At 41.1% G+C, this 26,501-nt stretch overlaps 1 protein-coding gene across 3 annotated transcripts; it reads left to right on the forward strand.

The window, feature by feature from the left end:
* Nucleotides 1-1,080: 1,080 nt before the first annotated feature.
* Nucleotides 1,081-20,316, forward strand: PRKRA (protein activator of interferon induced protein kinase EIF2AK2). Of its 3 annotated transcripts, XM_031028046.2 has the most exons (9): nt 1,081-1,317; nt 1,857-2,026; nt 5,150-5,231; nt 7,291-7,369; nt 8,403-8,520; nt 10,383-10,477; nt 16,040-16,214; nt 19,001-19,050; nt 19,642-19,768. In XM_031028046.2, the coding sequence occupies exons 1-8, from the start codon at nt 1,253-1,255 to the stop codon at nt 19,042-19,044; spliced, it is 828 nt and encodes a 275-aa protein (XP_030883906.1). In that variant the 5' UTR covers nt 1,081-1,252; the 3' UTR covers nt 19,045-19,050; nt 19,642-19,768. The 3 variants fall into 3 exon arrangements, with proteins under 3 accessions (XP_030883906.1, XP_006733300.1, XP_081670217.1); XM_006733237.3 differs by lacking the exon at nt 19,001-19,050 and having other exon boundaries at nt 1,083-1,317; nt 19,642-20,316; XM_081814091.1 differs by lacking the exons at nt 1,081-1,317; nt 19,001-19,050 and having other exon boundaries at nt 1,886-2,026; nt 5,150-5,280; nt 19,642-20,316.
* Nucleotides 20,317-26,501: the final 6,185 nt, after the last annotated feature.

Consider the following 26,501-nt stretch of genomic DNA (forward strand, 5'->3'; position numbering starts at 1 on the left):
TATGTGAACTTACAGTAAGATACTCATTAAAACATAATAGTAGGTAGTAATCGCGATACATACATATACAGAGGGGGTGGTAGGAGGAAGACAGAATAGGCTAATTGAAGCCTCAAATAATATAAATCAATTTGATTAGATTCAGGATTCAGCTGTTTTCATTTGCTTGCCAGTATCCAAGGCTCTCGTGTAATCAAGAAAACCCCAAAAACCAAAAAAAGTTTTTAATAACGTCCCTTTGTGTGAACAGCACTGTGCAATCTTCCACAACACAGAGAAAGCACAGGGAGTCATTTCTGTAAGGGGCTAACAAACCCCTAGGCGACACATCTACCGTCGCTGTCTGATCCCCACCTAAGGTGGTGCATCCCAGACAAACGCAATTACGACTAACAAGGCAGGTGTACAGAAACAGCATTTAATTGGATCCCACAGAAAAGCCTTCGTTACACCTAACAGGCCCTGCTCAGATCCGCCGGCCCAGCGTTCGTCTCGCGACCAAAGCCTAGAGACAATGGAAACCACCCGGCGGCAGAGGTGGGGGGGTGTCCCCGGACATCCCTGCGAGCTCCTCAAAGCCGGGTGCAGACCGGGAGAGCTCACTGCAGCCCCCCAAGGCGGATATACAGCGAGTCCCAAGCTTCGGGGCCAGGTCCAGGGACGTTCCGTAGCAATTTTGCATTTAGAATCCTGAAATCTTTTTCTTAAAGTGACGCAGCCCCGATCCCTAACCTCCCTCAGCTCCACCACCGAAAAAGAAGCTGAGCCTCAGGCCTCACACACTGTGAGGTTTGCCTCCCAACAAGCCGCCTCTCCGGGCCGGAAACCGCCTCCTTTTAAGGACACAGAACTTGCGGCCACGCCAAGGCCGTGGTGGGGGGTAAGCGCTGGGAATCCGCCGGGCTAAAGCTGGGAACCGGCGGGAGCCAGAGGAGCCGGGACTGGGAAAGGGGCGGAGTCTGGAAAGCAGGGGCGGGGCCGGGCGCCCAGGAGACAGGCGAGCCGGTAGGCGGGGCCCGGCTTGGAGTATGGCCCGCAGCCCGGGCAGCGAGGGGGCGTGGCCGGCACTGCTGCACCGAGACTCCGCCTCCGCCCGTCCCCTTCGCAAGAGGGACGCAAGCCGGGAGGAAAGGGGGAGTTGAGGAGGCGGCGGCGGCGCTGGAGCGCTCCTCTTGGGGACCGGCCGACCCGGGGAGCGAGGACATCGCTCCGCACCACTCTTCCGCCTGCCGCCAAGCCGTCCCTTCCCGCTATGTCCCAGAGCAGGCATCGCGCCGCAGCCCCGCCGCTGGAGCGCGAGGACAGCGGGACCTTCAGGTCAGCGCCCGAATAGTCGGGGCCGAGCCCGGGAGGGCCGGGAGCGGTGGGCACGAGAGGCGGGGCTGAGGAGCCCGCTTTCCAGCGGCATTCTGGGTAAAACCCCTTCTCGTTGCTCTCGCCCCCGCGGCTGCGGGCGGACCCGGGGGCACTCGGCTCCGCCCTCTCGGCCGCGCGCGGGCTGGGGTCTGCGGCCTGGCCCCGCCCCTCTTGCGGCCTCGGGCTGCGCGCGGGGTGGGCGGAGGTGGCGCGCCGCCGCTACCCGGGAGAGGGGTTAATGTGGGCTTGGTCCTGAGAGACCACAGGGAATGACTCCTACCCGCTTTGAAGTTATCTCCCGAAAGCCCTCTTTCACCCTGCCGGTTGCCCGCCGCAGCGGGGCCGGGAGACTGGGGCGCTTCGCCATCTCTGGCGCTGGCCGCAGGGGAGATTCGGCGCCTCCCGCATCAGTGTTGGTGGCAGTCAAAACTAGCCTCTGTATGCTTCTGCTTCCCTCCCCGCTTTGGCATGCAAAGCACACCTTTTTCTGGTTTTTGCAGTTTGGGGAAGATGATTACAGCTAAGCCAGGGAAAACACCAATTCAGGTATTACACGAATACGGCATGAAGACCAAGAACATCCCGGTTTATGAATGTGAAAGATCGGATGTGCAAATACACGTACCCACTTTCACCTTCAGAGTAACCGTTGGTGACATAACCTGCACAGGTCTGTATGCACAGTTAACCCCATGATCATGTGGGTTGGCCGGCGAGCCTTGGTATTGCTTTTCAGTTCGGAAAAGTGACCTTTTTACCAGGGACAGCTGTAAGGAGCAGGCTCTTGAAACTAGAGACCTCTCATCTCAGGTCATGGGGACTTTCCAACTTCATCTGATTCTCTCCCTAATTTTCTCTTCTCCAGATGCCAAGAGAAGCTCAGAAACATCCCCTAGGATCCTCCTAGGGTTCTTTTAAGAATTAGGGAGAAGCAGGAAAGGTTCTTGGAGCGACCGTAGCTGGATCAGTAGGTGCTGACAAGTTTTATAGTGTCATAGAGTATGGACGATGCCAGGAGCCATGAGCCCAGAATTTTCTGAGCCTCTCCCCTCTTTGTATGGACTCACCTGGCACTTTGGGCCCATTGTACCACACTTGATTCTGTATCCAAGCAAAATGAGGAAGGCGGCACAAATACCGTATTTCATAGCACCGTCTAGTTCCTGACACTGTACCAGTTTTAGTAAGATGTCATCTCCTTTTTTATATGTAAGGAAACAGGTTCAGAGAAATTATCAGTTAACATGCCCAAAGTCACATAGCAGTGAAGTTTCAGAGTTCAGACTCCCCTTATGGTCTGTGAACTTGAACAAATGATAACTAAAGTTGCCATTTGTAAATGTAGGCATTTTGTTTCTTATGTATCTATTTAATTGCAAACAAAAAATAATACTAAATTTAAATCGGAAGAATGCCAAGAAAACAATTCAACGGGAAGGTTGGAGTTGCACCATCTGGTAATCTAAAGGCATCAATCGTTTAGGTCCCTGAAAATCTGGAGTCCACTATTTTCTTTGAAATGACTTTAAGAAAATGTTGAGACTTTTTTATCTAGATGAGGCAGGTGGATTATAGGTGCTAGCTGGAAGTCTCCTCACAATGAACCACGGGATCTTTGCATTACTCCTTTAGCAGGTCTATTTTTAAATTTTCAGTGAAAATTTAAGAAAAGAAATAGTCCTTTTCCCTTCAATATGTCTTGGGCCAGGGATTAACAACCTATGGCCACTAACCGTTCTGCTTGGGCCCCTGCTCTCCTCACACTGCCCCATCATCCTATGCAAGTTTATGTGCCTCCACAGCTTCAAGTGCTATCTAAAGGCCAAATATCCTGAAATCTCTGTCTTCATTCAGCCCAGGTCCGGTTATGGAACGGTCTATCAACCTGTGCTTACTGGGCATCTTCACTTGGATGACCCAAAGGCACCTCAGTCTCTCATTGTCCCAGACTGACTCCATCTCTCTTCCCTCAAGTCTGTTCCCTCTGCATTCCCTAGCTCACTAATGGCACCACCATCACCTATTGGCTCACACTAGAAAGTTGGGTTTCATTTTCCTGACTCCTCCTTCGCCCTCTGCCTCTTGCCCACTCTTCCACCAAGTCTTACTTCTTAAGCAGCTCTGGCATCTGCCTGCTTCCCTTGTCTCCCCACTGCTGCTGTCTGGGCCGCTGATGTCTCGCACTTGGACCGCAGCTGTCGTCTCGCTGCTGCTCTCTCAGCCTCTAGTCTCGGGCTGTCCATTCCCCGGATGACCCTGGCATTCAGATCTGTTCGTGTGCTTCTTGCTCTTCAAATCCGTTCGGTGGTTTGCCCATCACCCTCTGGTTGAATACAGATTTCTTGATCTGACTTAACGGCCGTGCTTCTCGAAACATGATCAGCAGCAGCATTACTATCATCTGGGCACTTGATGCAAACCCTCTGGAATATCAGGCCCCATGCCAGACCTGCAGGACTAGAATATGCATTTTAACAAAATTCCCAGGCAATTCCTGTGCACATTAAAGTTTGAGAAGCACAAATTTAGAAGACTGTTCTTGGACCTCTCTCCCTACCCTCCCAATCCTGTAGCCTTTTATCGTTTCCTTAAGCTCCTACCTCCCCAGCTCCTTGGGGCTCTTGAGAGCAGCATGCTGGGTGTTGCCTCTGAGCCCTGGCAAGGGCTCTTTTCTTTGCCTAGAATGCTCTTCTTAACCCCCAGCTCTCTTCATCTTACTAGCTTTTACTAGTCTTTGATGTCTTCATTCAGTTATCTCTTCCTTCCTGAAACCTTTCTGAATCCTTACCAAGAGGAGGGGAGCTGCCCCTTTCGTGCGCTTCCCCTCCAGCCTGCACTTAGGCTGGTTCTAACACATGCAACTGTATTTCAGATGCCTCTTTACAGACAAAATCCTGCACTAGGCTGTGTGCTCTTTAAGGGCAGGGATTCTGTTTCATACTCCCCAGTGTCCCTAAATCCCTAGGTTAGTGGATAAAGGTGTATGGTTTGTATGTCCTGACATTTGAGGGTTACAGTTGAAATTTATTCCATTATCCTGTTCCTTTCCTCCACACCAGAGAAGTGGATATCAGCACTCTGGTACCACTTTTGAAAGGTTCTCAGCACCTAGCTTGAACTCAGAAAGCAAAAGATTGAATTTACCATTTAACAGGTGTGATGGCTTACTGAAATTAGGCTGCAGTTTCAGTGATGAGTCAGGCCTGTCCCCTGCCACCCTGTTAGCTACTTAGGTAAGGGATATAGATTGTATGGAAGACACATAACATCATCTCTCACGCTCCCTATATAAACCTTCTCCCACTGTACCCAACATGTAGCCAGGACTGCTTAGCCAAACAGAGGGGTTTAATGCAGTATAGGATGGACTATTGGAATAAAATTGTGCACATTTTGCTGTCAAACAGTGTTGATATAAGTGGCTCTCTTAGAGGAGACTTCTTGCTATAGCATTTCCTCTCTCTCTAGGAATAAGGAAGAGTAAAATACTAAGTTGCATTTTTTTTCAGAAAGTATGACATGGTCTACTTTATTACCATTTTATGTAATAAATATACACAAGGATTTTTAATAATAGGTATACATAGAATTAGATACATAAAACTTAAAATTATGGGTTTTTAATTTATGTATTTCATGGGAATATTTTGTTACAGTATGTAGTATATATTTTTATTAACTTTATGTGTGTGTATATATATATAAACTGTAGTGACTTTGTATTATGCAAATGTCTACGCAAGCCTCACATTTTCACAACACATAAGACATTTCTTTTTTTACCTTAATTCAGGTGAAGGTACAAGTAAGAAGCTGGCGAAACATAGAGCTGCAGAGGCTGCCATAAACATTTTGAAAGCCAATGCAAGTATTTGGTGAGCTAAATTTCTTTGTATTCTGCAGCTCAAAAATATCATGGCTGAGGTAAGATTGAAAGTTTGAACATGCTCACAAAAGCAACAAAGTGAACAGTTGTTAGTATCTAGCTCTAAAATTTTATTTCCTTGTGAAAACCTGTCATCCGTTAAAGACAACTTTATCCTTAAGAAATTCATTCCAGCAATTAACTGTTAAATGAAAGCTCTCAGGAACTAGGCTTTTTTTCCCCCTCAGTGGGATGCAACAGTAGAAAACCCCAGTTTTTCTGGCAAATATCTTCCTGTGTTAAGAGTGTAATAATTTCTACACTACATAAAATAAGTTATGAAGTGGAAAAAGATCAGTGGAAAATACTCTTCGGAAGATTCTAATTTGGAAGGAGATGAGATTTCCTTTATTATAGAATGTATACCAAATACAAGATGTTAAGTGGGATGTTAAGTCTTGATGGGATTTTTCCAAAATAAATTGGTTGTCACTTTAGGTGCTTTTGGAGAGTATTGGTCCTGGAGCATCTCATGTATCATAGAGTGATGTCCTTTGGTTTCTAATGGACACACTGGAGCATGCTGAGCCTTTAAGTTCTCCTCTTCCCTGCACTCAGTTAGTCCTCAAGTACAGTCTGGTGTACCTGCTCAGAGTGGACAGCAGAGGCCCAGGGGGATTTAGGAGAGGTTTTTCTCCAGCTTCAAAACTTTTGGTCTAGCACGTACTTAGGTTCTCATGCAGTGCTCCTCCCCTTTCTAAGCCCTTCCAAACCATTCGAGTAGTTTAGAATGAAGCACTGACAAGCTTTGAATCTCACAAAATGGTGCTTGATTCCCTGGGATCCTACATTATAGCTGATTTATGCTGGCTTTGTAGACATGCCAAAGGGCATGGCAGGTAGTGGATTCTCCCCTCGCTGGTGATGACCAGGCTATTTCTGTGCAGGCCAAAGGTCAACCCAAAGGGTTGAGTGTATTTGTAGAAATGAGCATACGGAGTGTCTTTTCTGCACATGGGCACTTCACTTTGTCAGCAAAAAAGGCTAACAGACTTTACTATATATTTGTGCTTCTTGACAGATAAGATGGGAATTACTAAGCTGTAATCAGGTCTAAAGTGGCCTGATTTAATACAGAGGCTTTCTCATTTCTCCATCACAATTATTTGGGTAGCTTCGGCGTGCAGCATTGTAAGTGAATATTCCTATCTCATCAGCCTCCATAAAGCTTCACATTCTGACAGGTGGAGAAGCAACCTGAGGAAGTAACAATAACTGAACCTTTTTGGTAATGGAAGAAATGACTGTTCAGTCGCCTAGGTAGTAGTAACCTTGAATGTAGCTTTACTCAGTGCTAGACACTCATCACCTAACTAATGAGTAATTTCAAACTAATTAGGAGACATTGTTCTCTTTTTCCCTAATCATAGATGCCACATTGCATATAAATCTTAGGAGGATTATTCTAGTTTAGAGCAGATGGTAGATCAGACAGATTTGTCTTTCATAGTTAGAGTGAAAAAACAACTTTATAATCTGTATCATTCCCATTACCGGGCTAAATTTCCTAATTATTAGGCTTCCCTTTTTGTGTGGTTGTAACAGTAGTATGCTTTATTTAAATACATTTTTATTGAGCACCTATTATATGCACAGTCCTGTAAGGCTTACGGAGGTAAGTAATACATAGGCTCTGTCATCAAAAGGATTTTACATCTGAATGCAGGAGCGGTGTGATGAGGGATGGACAAATTACATGTATTTGTAAGAGTATATAACTTACAGTAAAATAATTTGCTTAAGAAAGGGTCAACCTAAATGTTAATAATGGTTCAAAGGAGGGAGAAGTTATGTTCCATTAGCGTAACAGGATAGGTTTCTTAGAGAAAGTGGCATATGAGCTAGACCTTGGACAGGGGATAGATCACATTCTCATAGAAGAGGTGGGGTAGAAGGCTATTCTGTGGAGAACAGCAGAGGCATAGAGGATTAAATAAGAAATGCTTGTCATTTATTTAATAGTTTGGGGAAAATTATTTTGTTTTATAACATTTTAAAAAAATGTTTAGCTTTGCAGTTCCTGACCCCTTAATGCCTGACCCTTCTAAGCAACCAAAGAACCAGCTTAACCCTATTGGTTCATTACAGGTAAGTCACACGGTTTTTCCTTACATAACATTATGTCTATTGAAGAAAGATGTCATAAATTGATAATATGATAAGGGCTGAAACAAGGAATAAATATTTTAAAGATAAGATGGTATAATATTTTGTTTTCCCAGTTATGATCATTAGCTATTACAGCACTAACTTGAAATTATTTTCCTGTTTATTTACATTTTGGATTTTCTTCCATATACAGTATCTGCCTTTAGTTTGTGGAATTCTCATTTGAGATCAATAGGACCCCAGTGCACATGGGTAGAGTGTTTTATACTTTAAGAATATGTCTTGCCACTCTTGTGACAAACCTCTTTCTACTTCTGTTGACACAGAAGATTTTATAAAGAACCCAAATCGGGTAACCTACCTCAAGAAAGGGGAAGTAGTCTATTTGCTTATTCTACCAAAAAAAAAAAAAAAATCAGCTTTGAATTTCTGCATGCAGAATATCCTTCTTGCGGATTATCCATGTGCTCTGTTGGACAGCTCCCCTCCCCGTTCTCCAGCCCGTCCTTTGGTCCCTTTCTTGCTGTCTTTTTCTTGAGTTTTCTTCCCGTGATCTTTCCTCAGCTTTGTCCAAGTCTGTTAGCCGCCTTCGCTCATGTGCTCTTGTTCCAGTGCAGTAGTTAGCCAGCTGTGGGCAGGAAGTCTGCAATTAAGGCAGAGGCTTTCGGAACTGATGACCGTGAGACCCATAGATGTTCCCCAAGAGGGCCATAGTAGCTCCTCTTTCTCTTTGAGCTCTTTGATATTTGCTCACTATGGCTTAATGGAAGAACACCATTCCTATCCTAGCAGTAAGCTGCTTCAGTTTTGGTATTGTGGGCTTGCAAGATATAAAATGCAGGAATATTTATGGGGAATAAAAGGCCTTCCCCCATTTTTCCATTGCAGAAGATCATTATTCTTTTCAAACATATAAATGGAAATGGGATCAAAATCATGAAAGGATGTCATTTATGTGATTAAGCCATTGCATAGTAAAAATTACTACTAAAGCCTCATCTCGATTTTCTAGGAGTTGGCTATTCATCATGGCTGGAGACTTCCTGAATATACCCTTTCCCAAGAGGGAGGACCTGCGCATAAGAGAGAATATACCACAATTTGTAGGCTAGAGTCATTTATGGAAACTGGTAGTTATTTCTTTTTACTCTCATACAACTGAAGACATTTGAAATATTTTCAGATGATGAATGACCATAGAAAGTTCTGTTGTGATTTCCTTTCAAATATTTCTGGGGAGAAAAATTGATATACTCCTATTCTACTGTCTCTTTCTGCAGTTGAATTTAAGTATAAGTATTTGGCTTAAGAATACTTATGCTTCTTAATTCGATATTTTTAAAAATCATGGAAAAGCCTGTTAACGGAAAGAAGTAAATAATTGACTTTACATAGCCTGCATTGATGTGTTAGTGACTTAAAAATCATTTTAGAGGGACGCCTGGGTGGCTCAGTCCTTAAGCGTCTGCCTTCGGCTCAGGTCATGATCCCAGGGTCCTGGGATCGAGCCCCGCATCGGACTCCTTGCTCTGCAGGAGGCCTGCTTCTCCCTCTCCCATTCCCCCTGCTTGTGTTCCCTCTCTCGCTGTGTCTCTCTCTGTCAAATAAATAAGATCTTTAAAAAAAAATCATTTTAGAAAAAAGCAGTAAATCTCTTGGAAGTTTCAACAGCTGTTCTAGAAGATTGGAGGACTAGAGGAAGATCACATTTGAAAACAAGATATAAGAGACTAGGAGGCAAAAAAATAGCATGAGATAAAAATAAAGTAGAAATTTTCCCTTTGAATGATAGCAACTTCCATGTTGTAAGGGCCAGAAACGATGGGGAAAAAGTCCCTTAATAGAGTACTAAGTGAGGGTCCCTATTGTAATTTCTCTATCATGTTTCTGTCATTCTTAAAATGGTTAGATACCTGTTTCAAGTAATAAGCAACCGTTTGCCCTGAGAGGCAGTGCGGGCCAATGCAGAAAGCACTGGACTGGAAGTAGGAACCCCAGCTTCCATTCTTTTTTTAAAGATTTTATTTATTTATTTGAGAGAGACGAGCACGCACGGGGAGGTGGGGGGCGGCCAGAGGGAGAGGGAGAAGCAGGCTCCCCATTGATCAAGGAGCCCAGCGTGGGGCTCAATCCCAGGACCCTGAGATCGTGACCTGAGCCGATGCAAGCAGAAGCTTAACCGACCAAGCCAGCCAGGCGCCCCACCTCATGTCCATTCTTGATGCACCTTAATTTGCGAGGGTAGGCAAATTACTTAATCTCTCTAGGCCTCAGTTTTTAAATCTGTAAAACGAAAAGCATGGAAGTAGATGATACTTATGGTGTCTTTTAACTGCAGTATCTCCTGTGCCCTTCTTATTTGTGTTAAAGAAAAATTCCACATAGTTGTCAGTTTATAGAAGATTGTAAGCAAGAAGTAGACATCAAGAGATAAGAGCTGTAATTCAAATGTACCTTGATAAATTTGAATACTTGGTCAGAATTAAACCAAAAATGATTCATTAAAGCTAGGCATAGGGAAATATACCTGTTAAAAACAGAAAGTATAACTATTAAAGATAAAATGTCAAAGAAAAGAAAGGCCTCCGTAAATGTAAAAATTAATAGTTGTATCGGGGTACCTAGGTGTGCAGTTGATTAAGCACCCAACTCTTGGTTTTGGCTTGGGTCGTGATCTCAGGGCTGTCAGATCGAGCCCTGCATCAGTCTCTGAGCTCAGCACGGAGTCTGCTTGGGACTCTCCCTCTGCCCCTCCCCACTGCACTCATGTGCTTTCTCTTTCCCGCTCTCTAAAATAAATAAATCTTTTAAAAAAAAAAAAATCAATAGTTGTATGAAGCACAATAAGCAAAGATGTCAGATCAGCAAAAGAATAGTATATAAAAATCATGAAATTGTTCTCTGATCAAAAAATCATACTTTTTACATGTGATTATTCTCTATGGACACTAATTTATTTTCTAAACCTACCATTTCTTTCTTTTTTATTTAGGAAAGGGGGCATCAAAAAAACAAGCCAAGAGAAACGCTGCTGAGAAATTTCTTGCCAAATTCAGTAATATTTCTCCAGAGAACCACATTTCTTTAGTGAGTAATGACAAAGACACCTATGATGACAATGTGATTAAGCATCTCTTGCTCTAGGAAGCTTCCCTAGAGTCCTTGTCATATAGACACTTGAGAGTTTTAATTTTTAAAAATCTCTTCACTGTTCAGATGTACACGACCCCAATTTTAGCTGTCACAAGGGTGACCAGGTAAGAGGGCTTGGGAGACACGTTCAAATGCAGAACCACATGATGGGACCTAAAGAGGATAAGCCAGGAGTGCCATTTTTGCGTTCACATTGACAGTGCAGTCGTTCCTGTACCCACTCAGCAGACATTTCGTGAGCTCACACTGTGTACCAGACCTTGCGCCAGGTTCTGTGCATAGCATGTATAAGACAGTCTCTGCCACTAGGGAGTTTGTAGGCTCCCGAAAGAGAAAAGAACCCAACAGACTGGTCCTCTCAGAGAGGGCTCGGCAACACAGAAGGATCCAACCAAGACTGGGGATTTCAGGAAGACTTCTTGGAGGAGGCAATATCTAAGCCAAGACCTGCAGGATGAGAACAGAGGAAAAGAATTCCAAAGAGAAAAAAGAGCACCTACAAAGACCAAGAGTAAAATATTATATGTCATCTGGGAACCCTAAATAGTTTGGCGTGGCCAGAGCATAGGGTTGGAGGAGGGTGTCTTGGACAATGAGGCCAGAAAGGCAAAGAGGGATTAAATCTGGAAGGGACGACTATAGTCAGAGAGATTGAATTTTATCCTGAGGGTGGAGCAAAATCACTAAAGAATTTTAATCTGGGAAGGAGAGGCTTAGAAGGGAGTGACTGGCTGCCCTATGGGGAATGAAGGAGTCTTAGACTCAGAGACCTGTAGACTGTTGTTACAGAAAATGGATGAGAAATGATGGTGGCCGTCGACATGGTCAGTTTAAAAATTATTTTGAAAGCTGGGGTGAATAGGGCATGGTAATTGATTTGGATGTGGGGAGTAAGGAAAAAGGAGAAAGTAAACATTTTTAGATTGGCAACTGAGTAGATGGTGGTACCATTCAGTAATATGGGGAACACAAGATGAGTGGGACTTGACGGGGAGAAGATAATGAGTTAATATCTACAGTGAGTAGGATATATTGAATCTGAAGTGTTTGTAGAATATGTTAAGTAAAGATACTAGGTAGGCAGCTGGGCAAACAAATACAGAGCATAAGAGATTGAGCTATACATGACATTATTTGAGATTATGATGTTCATATATAGGTACATCTCATGGTACATTATCTGAGGATTTATTAGGTGGGGAATGAGAAGTGAGGACTATAGTGTGTCCTAATTGATGATAATAAAATAAGGGCTCATTCTGTAGGGAAAAAAAAAATCAAAGACTATACACAAATAAAGTAACATAATTTTGGTTTTACCTTTTTAATAGAAAAACATAAAACGTTGCATTCACTTCTTTTAAAATTGGATCAGAGATGACACCAAAATCACAAAGCACAAATAGGTTTATAACTGGTTTCATAGGTGAATTCTATTAAATCGTCAAGGAAGAAGTAATTGCCAATGCTATTTAAATTCTTCCAGGCAATACATATATACATAGGGCAGGCTTCTAAATTTATTTTTCGAAACCAACATAACACTAACACCAAAACCTGACAATAGCAAATCGCAAGGTAAAAAATTATGGATTAATCTCCCTTATAGTGAAACACCTTAATAAAATATCTAGTACAACAGTAAAAGAATAATACACCGTAGACAAGTTGGGCTTATTTCAGGAATGCAAGGATATATCTGTTGCATTTCAGGAATGCAAGGATAGGTTCTGTAAATCTGTTACTATAATTAATCACCTTAATGGGTCAAAGGAGAAAAACAGTCAATGGATGCCAAAAAGATATTTGGCAATCATTGACAAACACTTTTAAAATATCCCTGTTGTTCTGAGAAACAGAAGAGATGAACATAGGGGAAGGGAAGGAAAAGTAAAATCAGATGAAAATAGAGAGGGGGACTCCTGGGTGGCTCAGTCAGTTACGCGTCTGCCTTCAGCTCAGGTCATGATCCCAGGGTCCTGGGATCGAGTTCCGCATCTGGCTCCTTGCTCAGCCGGGAGCCTCCTTCTCCCTCTCCTGCCATTCCCCTTGCTCGTGGGCGTGCCCGCATGCTCTCTCCCTCTGACACATAAAATCTTAAAAAAAAAAAAAGAAAATAGGCAAACCATAAGAAATGCTTAATTCTAGGAAACAGGGTTGCTGGAGGGGAGGTAGGTGAGGGGATGGGGTAACTGGGTGATGGGCATTAAGGAGGGCACTTGATGTAATGAGCACTGGGTGTTATATACAATGGATGAATCACTAAATTCTACCCTTAGAAGGCAGAAACTAATAATACACTATGTGTTAAATAAATTGAATTTAAATCAAGAATTAAAAAAGAAGAGATAAAAATGATCATTAACTACAAATAATATGACTGTGTCCCTGTAAAGCCCTGTAAAAGAAAAACTGCTAGAATAAGAGAATTCATCAAGGTAACTGATCATAAAATTAATATATAAAACCAATAGCTTTTTCATATTTAGGATTATGAAGGTAACCACTAGAATAATTAGAGAAGAAAGTTAAAAATTGCTTCTGGAAAGGGGACTGAATGTAGGGTTGGAATGAGGCTCAGGATTGTTGCTTTTATAATTCTGTACTCTTTGACTTTTTGTGGTGTTATATTAACAAAATTTATGAAGCTCGGTAACACTGATAATTTTATAGCAAAATAGAAATCTGTCCTAAAAAAGTATACTAGGAAAAAAAAACAATAGTTTTTCTGTTTACAAATATTAAGAGGTGGAATGAAAAAGATCTCATTTTCAATAATAGAAAAGAGGCTAATGTGCTGGAGAATAAACCTAAAATGTGCAGACCCACGTGGAAAAAATTTCAAAACTCTGTTGAGGGATTTAACAGAAATTGAATTAATGTAAAACTACTTATTTTCAATAGGAAGACTCAATATTGTAAAATATATAAAAAGATAATGTAGTCTCACTCAAAATCTACCAGAATTCATCTTGGATCTCAATACAGCTTTACCAAGTTTATCTGGAAAAATAAACTCTCAAGAATAGCCAAGAAAACTGAAAAGGAAGAGTGCAGGAGGTGGGATTATACCTACCAGAGAATAAAACCTACTCTAAATCTATAGTACTGAAACATGTATTGGTTACAGGGATAGACGGAGGATAGAATAGAGAATCCAGGTATAGACAATAATCCACATAGGAGCAGAGTATATGACAATAGTGAGACTTCAGATCAGTGGGCAAAAGGATGGATTATTCAATAAATAATGTAGAAACAAAGCCACATTTATGGTGGGGGGTGGAGGGGAGGATGTACATATCTGTGTGTGTGTGACGTATTTAGGTTGCTCCCTTACTCCTTAAAATAAATTTCAGATTGATCAAAAATTTGAACATAAGAATTGAAACCAAGTATGAAAAAACACGGCAGAGCTTTCCTTTTTAAAATTCTTAGCATAGGGGAAACCTTTTTAAAACCTAAAACCTAGAAGACGTAATAAAAGTGATAAATTTAACTCCATAAAACCTATTACACAGCAAAAAAAATCTGTAAATAAAACTAAGAATTAAAACAAATTATTTTTAACACAGGTCTGTAATTGGACTATTTTCAGTACCACATAAAAAGCTCTCACACATCAATAAAAAAGAGATAAAAATGTTTTAAAAAAATGATCAGCTCCACTCATGGAAATTAAAGAGATACTATTTTCACCTTTTAAACTGATGAAACCTACTAAGTTTGATAGTCCCAGGTGTTGGCAAGGGTATCAGAAAACAAGCACCCGCCTAGGCCGTTGATGGTAGTATAAATTGGTTTAGAAATCAGTCCGGAAGTATTTTCTCAAAATTAAAAGCATACGTGCTCTTTGACTCAGTTCTCCTTCTAGAAATTATTCTACAGATAAAGTCATCCAAGTGTAAAAGAGTTTTATTGTAACATTGTTAGTAAAACCAAGAAATCAGAAATAACCCAAAAGCCATAATTGAAAACTGGTAAGATAAATATAATACCTATATGTGCGTTGACATGAGGAAAATAAGATACAGAAGAGTAAGCTATCATTTTTGTTTAAAAAGAAGATTATGGGGGCGCCTGGCAGGCTCCGTCAGTAGAGCATATATGACTCTTGATCTCAGGGTCCTGAGTTCAAGCCCCACATGGGGTGTGGAGCTACAAAGAGAGAAGGAGAGAGGGAGGGAGGAAGATAGAAGTAAAAAGTAAAATAAAAAGATTATGTGTGTGTGTGCTTGAATTTAGAATTATAGAAGGTTATTGAAGAAATAGTTTTAACAGTAAGTACCTTTTGGAAGTGAAACATGTCTTCTGGGAAGGAGTGATAAGGAAAAGAGACTATTCTTCATTATATATTTCTTATTGAAACTATCAATGAATTATAATTTTTTAAAGATTTTATTTATTTATTTGACAGAGAGACGGCGAGAGAGGGAACACAAGCAGGGGGAGTCGGAGAGGGAGAAGCAGGCTTCCCGTGGAGCAGGGAGCCCAATGTGGGGCTCGATTCCAGGACCCTGGGATCATGACCTGAGCCAAAGGCAGACGCTTAACGACTAATCCACCCAGGCACCCCCTGAATTATAATTTTTTAAAAAAACAAAATTTTTTAAAATTCCAACCAAGGAATACAAAATTCTATTTAGCAAACTTTATAGATTATTAATTCTATATACTGGCCATCCTTGTGATCTTTTTTTGAAAATCGCTTAACCTCCATCAGTCTCATTAATAAGACTATGGATACGTTGCCCTACTTCAGAGGGCAGTTGTTTGTTTTTTGTTTTTGTGGGGCTTTTTGACATAATATATGAGGCAATTTGAGAAAAATAAACTAACATGGAAATGTAAAGCATTCTAAGAACAGAGGTGGAAAGGGAAGGATATAGGGAAGAATAAAGAAAAGAGGCAAAGGAGAAAGTTCTGTTGGGTTCTGGGAAAAGTCTGGTAAGAACTTTATGACCTCCTGCCATTCATTTGAACAACTTGTTCTTCTCAAACCTAACTTGTACATTGCACCTTTTCTACAGTTTCTTTGTCTTCTGCTTCACAGCTGTCAGAGTGATTGGTTGGTATTTAATACAAGAAATCATAAAGATAAAATCATTTTATATTTTAATTTGTAAATTGCTCCATTAGGCAGATTCAGTTATTTGCAGGTTTGTTTATACTGCTCTTAAATATCTTCTACATCTTTTTAAAAATATCTTATACATCTTAATGTGGCCATCAGAAAATTTGAGAGACCTTTGTCCCATACAAAAGTATTTTTAAATACTTCCAGTATATTTGTGCATATGCTTTTTTCTCTGACGTCGCAGTGTTTGTTAAATGTGTGCTTATTAGTGTTATCTCATTTAAAATGGGAAAGTTAACCAAATAGTATTCATTTAAACATGCTTTATAGAGTATTAAATGTGAGCGCCTAATACTTTTAATTATAGCATTAGAACTCAGTCTGAGTTACGAGTCTTAATCTTCATCTCTGTTTTTCAGACAAATGTAGTAGGACATTCTTTAGGATGTACTTGGCATTCCTTGAGGAATTCTCCTGGTGAAAAGATCAACTTACTGAAAAGGAGCCTCCTCAGTATTCCAAATACAGATTACATCCAGCTGCTTAGTGAAATCGCCAAGGAACAAGGTTTTAATATAACATATTTGGATATAGGTATGATTTCTTTTCTTTGGCTTATCTCAAAACCTATTTTTAAAATGTATTTCAGAAACAAAGCCTGTATTACAGTTTATTTCACTGACCAGGGATACTGAAATGGTGTGTGTGTGTGTGTGTATATATATATACACACACACCTCTCACACATGTATATATTTATATATATAAAATTAGAGCAGTTCTGTTTATCACTGATATGTCCCATTCTTATAAATAATAATAATAGCTAACATCTGTATAGTTATAATAAAAAACAGCAGCTAATATTTATTGTTTTGACTATAGACCAGGCCCTGTTTTAAGGATATTACATAGTTCAGCTCCCTGAATTCTCAAACTAATCCTGTGAAGTTAGGTTTATTATCCTTACATGTAAGGAAAGAAAAAGAAGGCACAGAGAGGTTCAGAAACTTGCCTGAGATGATGTAGCTGATTAGTGGTAGAGTCCAATCAGGGGAAGAGTCCCTGCAGATACAGTGTCTGTTAAACTAGCCCTGATGGAGAGCTTGACAAATAAAAAGGCAGCCACGTTTCTAGAACAAGCACTAAGTTTGTGGGGGCCAGACCCCTTCTCTCCACTTTGTCACTGTTTGCCAATTGAAGGAGATCAGTGGGGACAAGTACTTTATAGCTTTATTCCATCCCAGCTCTCCTCGTCTATATTTCCTCTAGCCCTTAGTCATTTAGGTAGACAAATGTGGATAGAATAGAAAGCAAGTCACTTTGGATTTTAATTTGCTTTTTAAAGCTGATGTGCGTGCATGCGTGTGTGTGTGTGGTGTGTGCACGCGCACACAAGTGTTTGGTGTCTTGATTTAACATCAGTGTAATTTGTGAAGAATTTGATATCCTTTGTTCCATCCTCAGTGGGCTGTGGGGACCCAGCTTGAAAGAGCTGCCAGCTCTGGTGTGTAGGTGTTTAAAGAATTTCTGATTTTTCTCTGCTACTTTAAATGTATTTTTTTTTAAAGATTTTATTTATTTATTTGAGACAGAGAGAATGAGAGACAGAGAGCATGAGAGGGAGGAGGGTCAGAGGGAGAAGCAGACTCCCCGCCGAGCAGGGAGCCCGATGCGGGACTCGATCCGGGGCCCCAGGATCATGACCTGAGCCGAAGGCAGTCGCCCAACCAACTGAGCCACCCAGGCGCCCTCTGCTACTTTAGGATTGAATGATGGGTTGAATACAATGTTTTAATATACTGAGAATGATGCCGAACCAGGAATTTAGGACAGACACATGGTCAGAAGAGGTGGCTGATGGAAGACCATTCATTCAGTAAATATTTATTAAGTACCCACACTTTTTTAGGTGTTTAAGACACAGATGAATAAGCCATGTCATGAACAGGACTATGGATGGTTGAATCTGGGAAAAGAAGGAAACTTGAGGTGGCTTTTGAGATTATGAATTAATGATGCCTTTGAAATGCATCTTACCAATTTTAAGAACTAAGTCGTTCTTCTAAATATAGAACAGCAGTCTAAAAACCACAATCAGCTAATTTGGCTAACTTCTATGCAGTTACCTTCAAAAGAACCTAGACATCCTCCAAAACAAAAAGATATACAAGTGGCCGACAAGCTCACAAACAGATGCTCACTATTCTTAGTCATCAGGGAAATGCAAATCAAAACCACAGTGAAGTACCAATTCATACCCACTGGGATTACTGTGAAGAAGAAAATAGAAGATAACAAATGTTGGCAAAGATGTAGAGAAGTTGTAGCCCTCCCACACTGCTGGTGGACTATAAAATGGTTCAGCCGCTGTGGAAAACAGGAGTTTTGCAGCTCCTCAAATGAGTCACCGTATGACCTAGCAACTCTACCACCAGGTATATCCCCAAAACAATTGTAAACTTCAATTGTTAAATAATAATAAACTTAAAAATTCAAACAAATACCCACATGTTCACAGTAGTACTATTCACAATAGCTAAAAGATGGAAACAGCCCAAATGTCCATCAGCGGATGAATGGTTAAGTCAGTTGTGGTATATATGTGCAATTAAATATTCAGCCATGAAAAGAAATGAAGTTCTGATACATGCTACAACATGGATTAACCTCAGAAACATACTAAGTGAAGGGGCGCCTGGGTGGCTCAGGCGTTAATCGGCTGCCTTCGGCTCGGGTCGTGATCCCAGGGTCCTGGGATCGAGCCCCACATCGGGCTCTCTGCTCGGTGGGAAGCCTGCTTCTCCCTCTTCCCGCTCCCCCTGCTTGTGTTCCCTCTCTCGCTGTCTCTCTCCCTCTCTCTCGAATAAATAAATAAAATCTTTAAAAAAAAAAAAACATACTAAGTGAAAAGCAAGACACAAAAGTGTCATATTATATACCATTTAAATGAAATATCCAGAATAATTTACTCCATAGATTGGTGGTTGCCAGAGGGGCTTCGGGGTAGGGGAGATGGGGAGCAGCTTCTTAATGTGTATGGTGTTTCTTCTTGGGAAAATGAAATGATGAGAATGTTTTGTAACTAGATAGAGATGGCAGTTGCCCAACATTGTGAATGTACAAAATATTACTGAATAGTTCACTTTAATATGGTTAAGATTATGTTATATGAATTTTACCTCAATTTAAAAGGAAAAAAAAAAAAAAAGCTCCATGATAGAACTAGAAAGCCTCTTCACACATTAAAACACCTCCACTGTATCTGGAGGTTTCCTAATATTGACTCTAGCAGAATAACATTGAATCGTGGCCACTTTTAACAAACTGTAACTCATCTGTTTCTACTTCTTTCCCTTGTGTCATCTAACCATCTTTAGTGACAGTGATTCACCAGTTGATGAGAAGAACATTTGTTTCCTGAGCTTAGGTACCGTATATACAACATGGAACTAGACTATCTGCACAGATGTAGAATGAAAGAACGTGAAGGCAAAAGAGAGGTCTTGCCCTGAGCCATGTATTTCCTGGTTCACATGTCTCCTGACAGTAACCCTAGACTCCATAGTGAAAAACACCGTCTCTCCAGTGCTCTAGCCGATGGTCTTTTTCCCTCTAAAAAAAGTTGGCTACGGTTCAATTTGCGAACGCTGCTCAACTAGCCACATTAGAATGGCCTTGGGAGCTTTAAAAAGAAAATGTAAGAATCTGGCTACTCCCACCCCGAACCCTGCGTTTCTGACTGAGCAAGCTGGAGTGAGGCCAAGGCACCTGCATTTAGGTTCCCTCAGGTGGTTGGGAAGCACAGCTGTGTTTGAGAACCGCTAGTGCTGAGCAGTTGTGTTTTGGTTTTTGTTTGGAGAAGAATGATAAAGATAATGAGGAAGTGGAGTAGTATACCATAGATTTATACTGTAGTGAAGACTGTAGGAAGGCAGACTGTAGTAAAAACTTGTTTTCATGAAGGATCTGCTTTCTGTGCACTTGGCAGTAACTATCATGTTTGAACGTGTCATTACAGAAGAACTGAGCGCCAATGGCCAGTATCAGTGTCTGGCCGAACTCTCCACCAGTCCCATCACAGTCTGTCACGGCTCCGGGATCTCCTGCGGCAATGCACAGAGTGAGGCAGCTCACAACGCTCTGCAGTATCTAAAGATAATAGCGGAAAGAAAGTGAGCCGGAAGTGACCCCGAAAGCCCTCGGTAGCACATAAGAAATGCCCCTTCGCCCCTTCCCAAGTAAAACGTTTACTACGTTTGAGTTTGTGTGTTGTTTCTAAATCTCTTCATAGATTCCATCAACACTCCAGGTTTAATGATCTCCTAGTAGTTATTAAGCTCTTTTTAATGGCTTCAACTTTGTATTGGTATATTGTATTTATAAACTTTGTACCATAAGCAGAGTGTAGCACCCAGGTTACAATGCCATGTACATACAGGGAAGAAACTGCATGTTTGTTGTTGATGATTATGAAGATGAAGATGTTGAAGAAACAAAACTGCTAGCAACAGTCGTTCTTACTGGTGCTTAACCTCTTCTTTGCGCAAGGCTTTGTACAGGGAATTCGAAGGAAGCCCCTTAGAGTTGGGAGGAACACACTAACAGGCGTTTATTGAATGTGATTATTGAATTTCAGGGAACATGATTGGTCTGCTGTGCATTTGATCCATGTAATAAAGAGCTGTTGTTGTAACAGGTTCCACTCGTTTTATTAAAGCATTACTGACCCAACCATGGTCCCTTCTTTGTAGCCATTCTTGGGAGTGACATGATGTGGATGCTCTGTTACTTACTACCTATATCTAGTCTACTTCTGAAAGTCAAAGTTGAAAAAACATCCATGGTCTAAGGAAAAATGTACAAATATGTATATGTGATGAGTCCCTTCCGTATTTTCTCCAAACAAATGCAACATTGTCTATTTCTTTGACATAACCACTCATATAGGAGTTAGCAGTTGAAAAAGCATTAGTAAAATTACAAAAACAAAACTTCCCAGTGCTCTCGATTCAGTTACAAGAGTGTTTCAAGCAAAGCAATGAGTGATTGAAAGGTTAGATCAGCCTCAGGAGCAAATTTTAATTTTGCCTTTTATGTTTCCATCTATCATCAGTGGTCCCTCTGCCAGCACCAGTGGATACGGCTACTCTTGTAGATTAGATGGAAGTCTCAGGCCTGTTTTCAGAATGCAGGGAAAGCTTCAGAGAGCAAGAGAGCTCTAAATGATAAAGGCAGGTTTTGACAATCTCAAGGGTTAATCCAGCAGAAGTATATGACAAGTATTTTTCTGTCTGGAAAAAAAAAAATCATACCCGAGTGGAATCATTTGAGAAGAATAAAACATCATCATAAAGGAAAACCAATGCATGTAACTTCTAAAGAGCACGTAGTTTCACATTATCAGCTGTATATGTCAATTAAATCATGGAATTTTAGGCACTATTTTTGATGAGGTTAAGGACTACACAGACTTGAAACAAAGTTTAGGCATAAACAGGAGCTCGTAGGTCACTGGACCGATCTTAGGTTTTTAGGAATGCTATAGAATATAGAAAGGGCACAGTGAGCTCTAGAGATGACAGACTTCTGCACAGTAAAATGCTGACTTCAGAAAGGATACTTTGAGGAAAGATTTCATAAAGCATTGGAAGAAGAAGAGATCCAAGTGGGGGAAAGGACAATATAATTCAGTTCTAAACAGTACTGATGAAATGAGCATCTGAGTCTAAGGTGCCCAGAAGTCCTACTCTTCCTGCTGCCTAGGTTTTCCCTGCTTCTGGCCCTGGAGAAAACATGCATTTTTATTTTTTTTAATATTTACTTACTTGAGAGAGACAGAGCTAGCACAAGTGGGAAGGAGGGGGAGAAGCAGACTCCCAGTGGAGCAGGGAGCCTGATGCGGGACTCGATCCCAGGACCCTGAGATCATGACCTGAGCCGAAGGCAGACTCTTAACCGACCGAGCCACCCAGGCGCCCCGGAAACATGCATTTTTAAAGATACTCTTCAAATGTCACCTCTGCTGGAACTTTCTAGGGTGTTAGGTACACCAGCAGGTGATCTTTAATAGCATTTCGTTCACCCCTTTGTTAAGGCTTTTGACCTATCAAATCGGTCTTACCTGTGAACCACATGAGGTGAATTTTCCCAATAGGCTTTGAACCGGCAATTCTGCCACAACCATCCTGTGGCATCAGCTCTAACCTGTGATAGGCATCAAGTGATGAATAAATGATAAAGAGAGCAACAGCCCAATATGATGATAACATGAATTCAGTAAACGGTGAACACGGATGTGCCCAGTGCTCTAACAGGCTTCTGGGATACAATACGGACCAACATCACATTATGTGAGAAAGACCCCCTCCCCTGCTCTCAGGGAGTGCTGTGGTCCGCCCCACAGTTTCCCCTCCAGTACTGGGCTTGTTTCGCTTGCCCGGGGAGCGCTTGCTGGCAGATCCCCCTCAGCTGTCAGATCTCTGATTCAGAGAATCACCTCACCCAGTGTCACACTCCCTTCCCAGCAGCCTGCATTTGCATTCAGTGTGGTCCCCTTGTCCATCTGGGGACAATCTGAAAGGCCATCCAGCTTCAGAGGTCCCTTCCCCCCAGGGTCAGCTGAGGCCTTCTGGAGATTACATCATAGCCCATATTCTCCCTCTGCCCAGTGGAGCTTCTTTTCCTTCCACATGTGGCAATCCCAAGAGCACTCCCTAATAAACGGCCTACCTACCAGTCTCTATCCCAGAATCTGCTTTCCAGGGAACCCAACCTACGACACTTGTACCAGAAGCGATACAAGAAAGCAGATATTAGGACTGGATTTGGGAGCTGGTTCTTCTGCCACTTGGCTTACCAGATAAGACAACCACCCTCCCCCACTGGTGGTAGTTGGGACACAGATGTCCCCTTGCATGCAACATGACGGTGCACTGTTAACAGCTTGACCAGTACTGAACTGGGATAGGATACCGGTGGTGGGCACGATGTATCAGACAGTTGAGAAATATGAAGTGAAACAGTAAGGACAATAGAATTGACTGTTACTGCTAAGCTCAAATGACGTCTTGGAAAAAGATAACAAAAGAAAGAATGATTAATTGGCAATTAAATGAAGAATTTTAAGACAGAGGCAGCAGAGTATTAAACTAAGGGTGAGGCCTTTGTAAGCATGGATCCCGTGTAACTGACTATATAAGTCACACATCCGTGGCCCCGGCTGTCAGCCCTGGCAAGTCATTTAGAGGATGAAATGAAGTTATTTCATTCAAGGGTGGTCACATCCCCTTCTTCTGGCAGGCTGATCCAGTGACGGGTCAACAAAGATCTGACCCTTCTGCTCTAATTTGGGACAATTCTAAAGGGCCATTCAGCTTCGGGGTTTCTCATGGGGTCACCTGAGAATTTGGTTGAGACTATATTACAAGCCAATTCCTCTGTCCGATCTCCATTTCTTCCCTTTCTTTCCACGGACGGTGATCCGTGGGACCTATCACCCAAAACCATTTGCTAACTAAACCTCCTGCCCCAGCCCCACTGTCTCCTTCTCAGAGTCTGCGCCCTCAGGAGCCCGGCTAAAGCTAGAGAGTAAAACTTAGTGAGAAAAGACATTAATAGAAAAAAATCAGATCAATTCTGTAATTTACAAATCACACAAAATTACAACTCTGAAATACTTTAGTTTCTCTTTAGACATATCTTTCGCCTTTTACTAAAATTTCTAGAGGAAGGCCTGGCTGTGAATTTGTAGGCAGTTTTTCCTTTTGTGAGTCTCTGTGGGTGGTCTGCATATGGGCTCCAATATGCAAGGCGTATTTGCATTTGGAAAACATTCCTCCTGACATCTAAAGGATATGTAGGAGATGAAATATAAATTATCCTAACTTGAGGACAAAGCCCACCATGAGTAAGCCTACATCTAGAATAGTAATGTACTTCAAGGGTCAAAGAACAGTTAAAAATCATGAAAGTGCCCATATTGTACTATGAGTTCTAAAAAGTATAGATTCCCAGCCCAAAAGCTCCAAGTATTAGAACAAAGAAGCAGCTCTTAATCGATGAAGAGAAAAGTGAATTTATTTGGACACAAAGTATAGCTTTACCTGAAAAATTGCAAACTTGTGGAAATTATTGAAGGCGTGGTCCATTCTGAACATTTTATTCGCTTGACAACCTATTCAGAATTATTCAGAGATAGGCAATCATGATGGCTTTCTGCCCCAGATAAAGCTGATATCAAAAAAGGGAAGTTTGGTCGAACTCATGGATACCTAGAACAGATTGGTGGTTGTCAGAGGTGGGGGGTGGGTGTGGGTGAAGTGCATGAAGGGGATCAGAAGTCACAAGCTTCCAGTATAAAATAAGTAAGTTAGGGGAATGTAATGTATAACATGGTGACTATAGTTAGGAATACTGTATTCTATAATTGAAAGTTGCTTAAAAAGAGGAGATCTTAAAAATTCTCATCACAAGGGGCGCCTGGGCTTGAATTTAAATTCCTGAGATATAGTCCATTAAGCATCTGCCTTCAGCTCAGGTTGTGATCCCGGGGTCCTGGGATCAAGTACCACATCGGGCTCCCTGCTCCGTGGGAAGCCTGCTTCTCCCTCTCCCACTCCTCCTGCTTGTATTCCCTCTCTTGCTGTGTCTCTCTGCCAAATAACTAAATAAAATCTTAAAAAAAAAAAAAATTCTCATCACAAGAAAAAAAATTGTAACTGTGTGATGATGGATATTATTAACTAGACTTATTGTGATAATTTTGCAACATATACAAATACCACATTATTATGCTATACATTGAAACGAATATAATATTATATGTTGATTATACCCCAATTTAAAAAAAGAGCAAAGGAAAAAAGAACGGAAAGTTTGGGCTTATTGGAAGAGAACAGTAAAGCAAGCCTTGATTTAATATATTTAATTTAACATTTCCTGATTTCTTCATTTCCCTTTGTAATTGTTTTAAGGTTAGTTTATCAAATGGGTCATTTACAGAGAACATGTGCAATGATTAGACAGGTGCTACTCAGTTAATCTGAACATCAGACAGGCCAGGGTCAATAGAAAGGAATATATGCTTGTTTGTTTGTCTGGTTGTTTTTGTTTTGTTTTGTTTTGTTTTTTTGGTCTGGGGCAAGAATGGGGTGGAAAAATGACCTGAACAATCTAGTTCTGCTTCCTAGGTTAATCAGACCCATTGCACACCTGCAATGTGTCTATTGCATTTTGTGCTAATAGATATAACTGAAGTTTGGAAGAAATTTACATATATCTCAGGAAAAAAAAGAGGCAGAAGACAGAAGCAAACTATTTCCTTTTTTAAAATTTAAATTCAATTAATTAACATATAGTGTATTATTAGTTTCAGAGGTAGAATTTAGTGATTCATCGGTTGCATACAACACCCAGTGCTCATTACTTCACATGCCCTCATTAATGCCCATCACCCAGTTACCCCATCCCCCACCCACCTCCCTTCCAGCAACCCTCAGTTTGTTTCCTGTGGTTAAGGGTCTCTTACGGTTTGTCTCCCTCTCCGATTTCATCTTATTTTATTTTTCCCTCCCTTCCCCTGTGATCCTCTGTTTTGTTTCTTGAATTCCACATATAAGTGAAATCAAATCATATGGTAATTGTCTTTCTCTGATTGGCTTATTATGATTAGCATAATACCCTCTAGTTCCATCCACGTGGTTGCAAATGGTAAGATTTCTTTTTTTTTTTTTTTTTGGATAGCTGAGTGATATCCCATTGTATATATACACCACATCTTCTTTATCCATTCATCTGTCAACAGACAGCTCTTTCCATAGTTTGGCTTTTGTGGACATTGCTGATATAAACATTGGGGTGCAGGTGTCCCTTCGGATCACTACATTTGTATCCTTTGGGTAAATACCCAGCAGTGTAATTCCTGGGTCATAGGGTAGCTCTATTTTTAACTTTTTGAGGAAGCTCCAAACTGTCTTCCAGAGTGGCTGCACCAGTTTGCATTCCCACGGCAGTGTAGGTTTGCTGGAAGTTCAACATTTGTTGTTTCCTGACATGTTAATTTTAGCCATTCTGACCGGTGTGAGATGGTATCTCATTGTGGTTTTGATTTGCATTTCCCTGATAATGAGTAATATGGAGCATCTTTTCCTGTGTCTGTTGGCCATTTGTCTGTCTTTTTTTTTTTTTAAGGTAGTAATTAAAACTGCCCAAGCAGCAAAATTGATATTGCACTACAAACAGTCTAAATTTAACACGATAATATTTTTACAAAAAGCCAATATTTGAACAATCAACTGTAAAAATGTTTTAAAATACAAAAGGAAACCTTCATTCATTCAAATTGTAGTCTGTAAGATAAAAGTTTTTCACTTCTAAACTGGTGTTATTTCCATCAAAAAGATTTCAAAAAAAGCATAGTAACTGTTAAGACTCAGGACTTTGTTCATTTTCTCAGGGGAGAGTAGAGGTGGCGTGGCTAGTCAACTTTGGAAGTACAGTAATTCTGGCGAACATTTAAACTCACTGGAAATTCTTAATTTATGATAGTCACACCCAATGTAACGTGAGAATGTAGGTCTTCTTTGAAGAAATGTCTGTTCATGTCTTCTGCAAACTGTTTTCAAGTATATGGGCTAAAACCGAGGAAAGGCATGGGCTTAAAGAGGTCTCATCATAATTTTTTATAAGATGGAAAATTAGAGCTCATTTAGGTGGTAGATTAAGAATTAGATGGTAGATTAAGAGCAGGGTTTTATTACAAATATTTGCATTTCTATTAGGGAGCTTGAGCCTTCATTCTGCTGCAATCTCCTTCATGGCCAGACGGGGGTGATGCTGCACAGTATTTAGTGATTTGAAATTTGGAAATTGATGGGAGTC

This window comes from Leptonychotes weddellii, chromosome 3, assembly GCF_054177405.1.
Source record: "Leptonychotes weddellii isolate Sample4059 chromosome 3, ASM5417740v2, whole genome shotgun sequence".
NCBI classification, from domain to species: domain Eukaryota; kingdom Metazoa; phylum Chordata; class Mammalia; order Carnivora; family Phocidae; genus Leptonychotes; species Leptonychotes weddellii.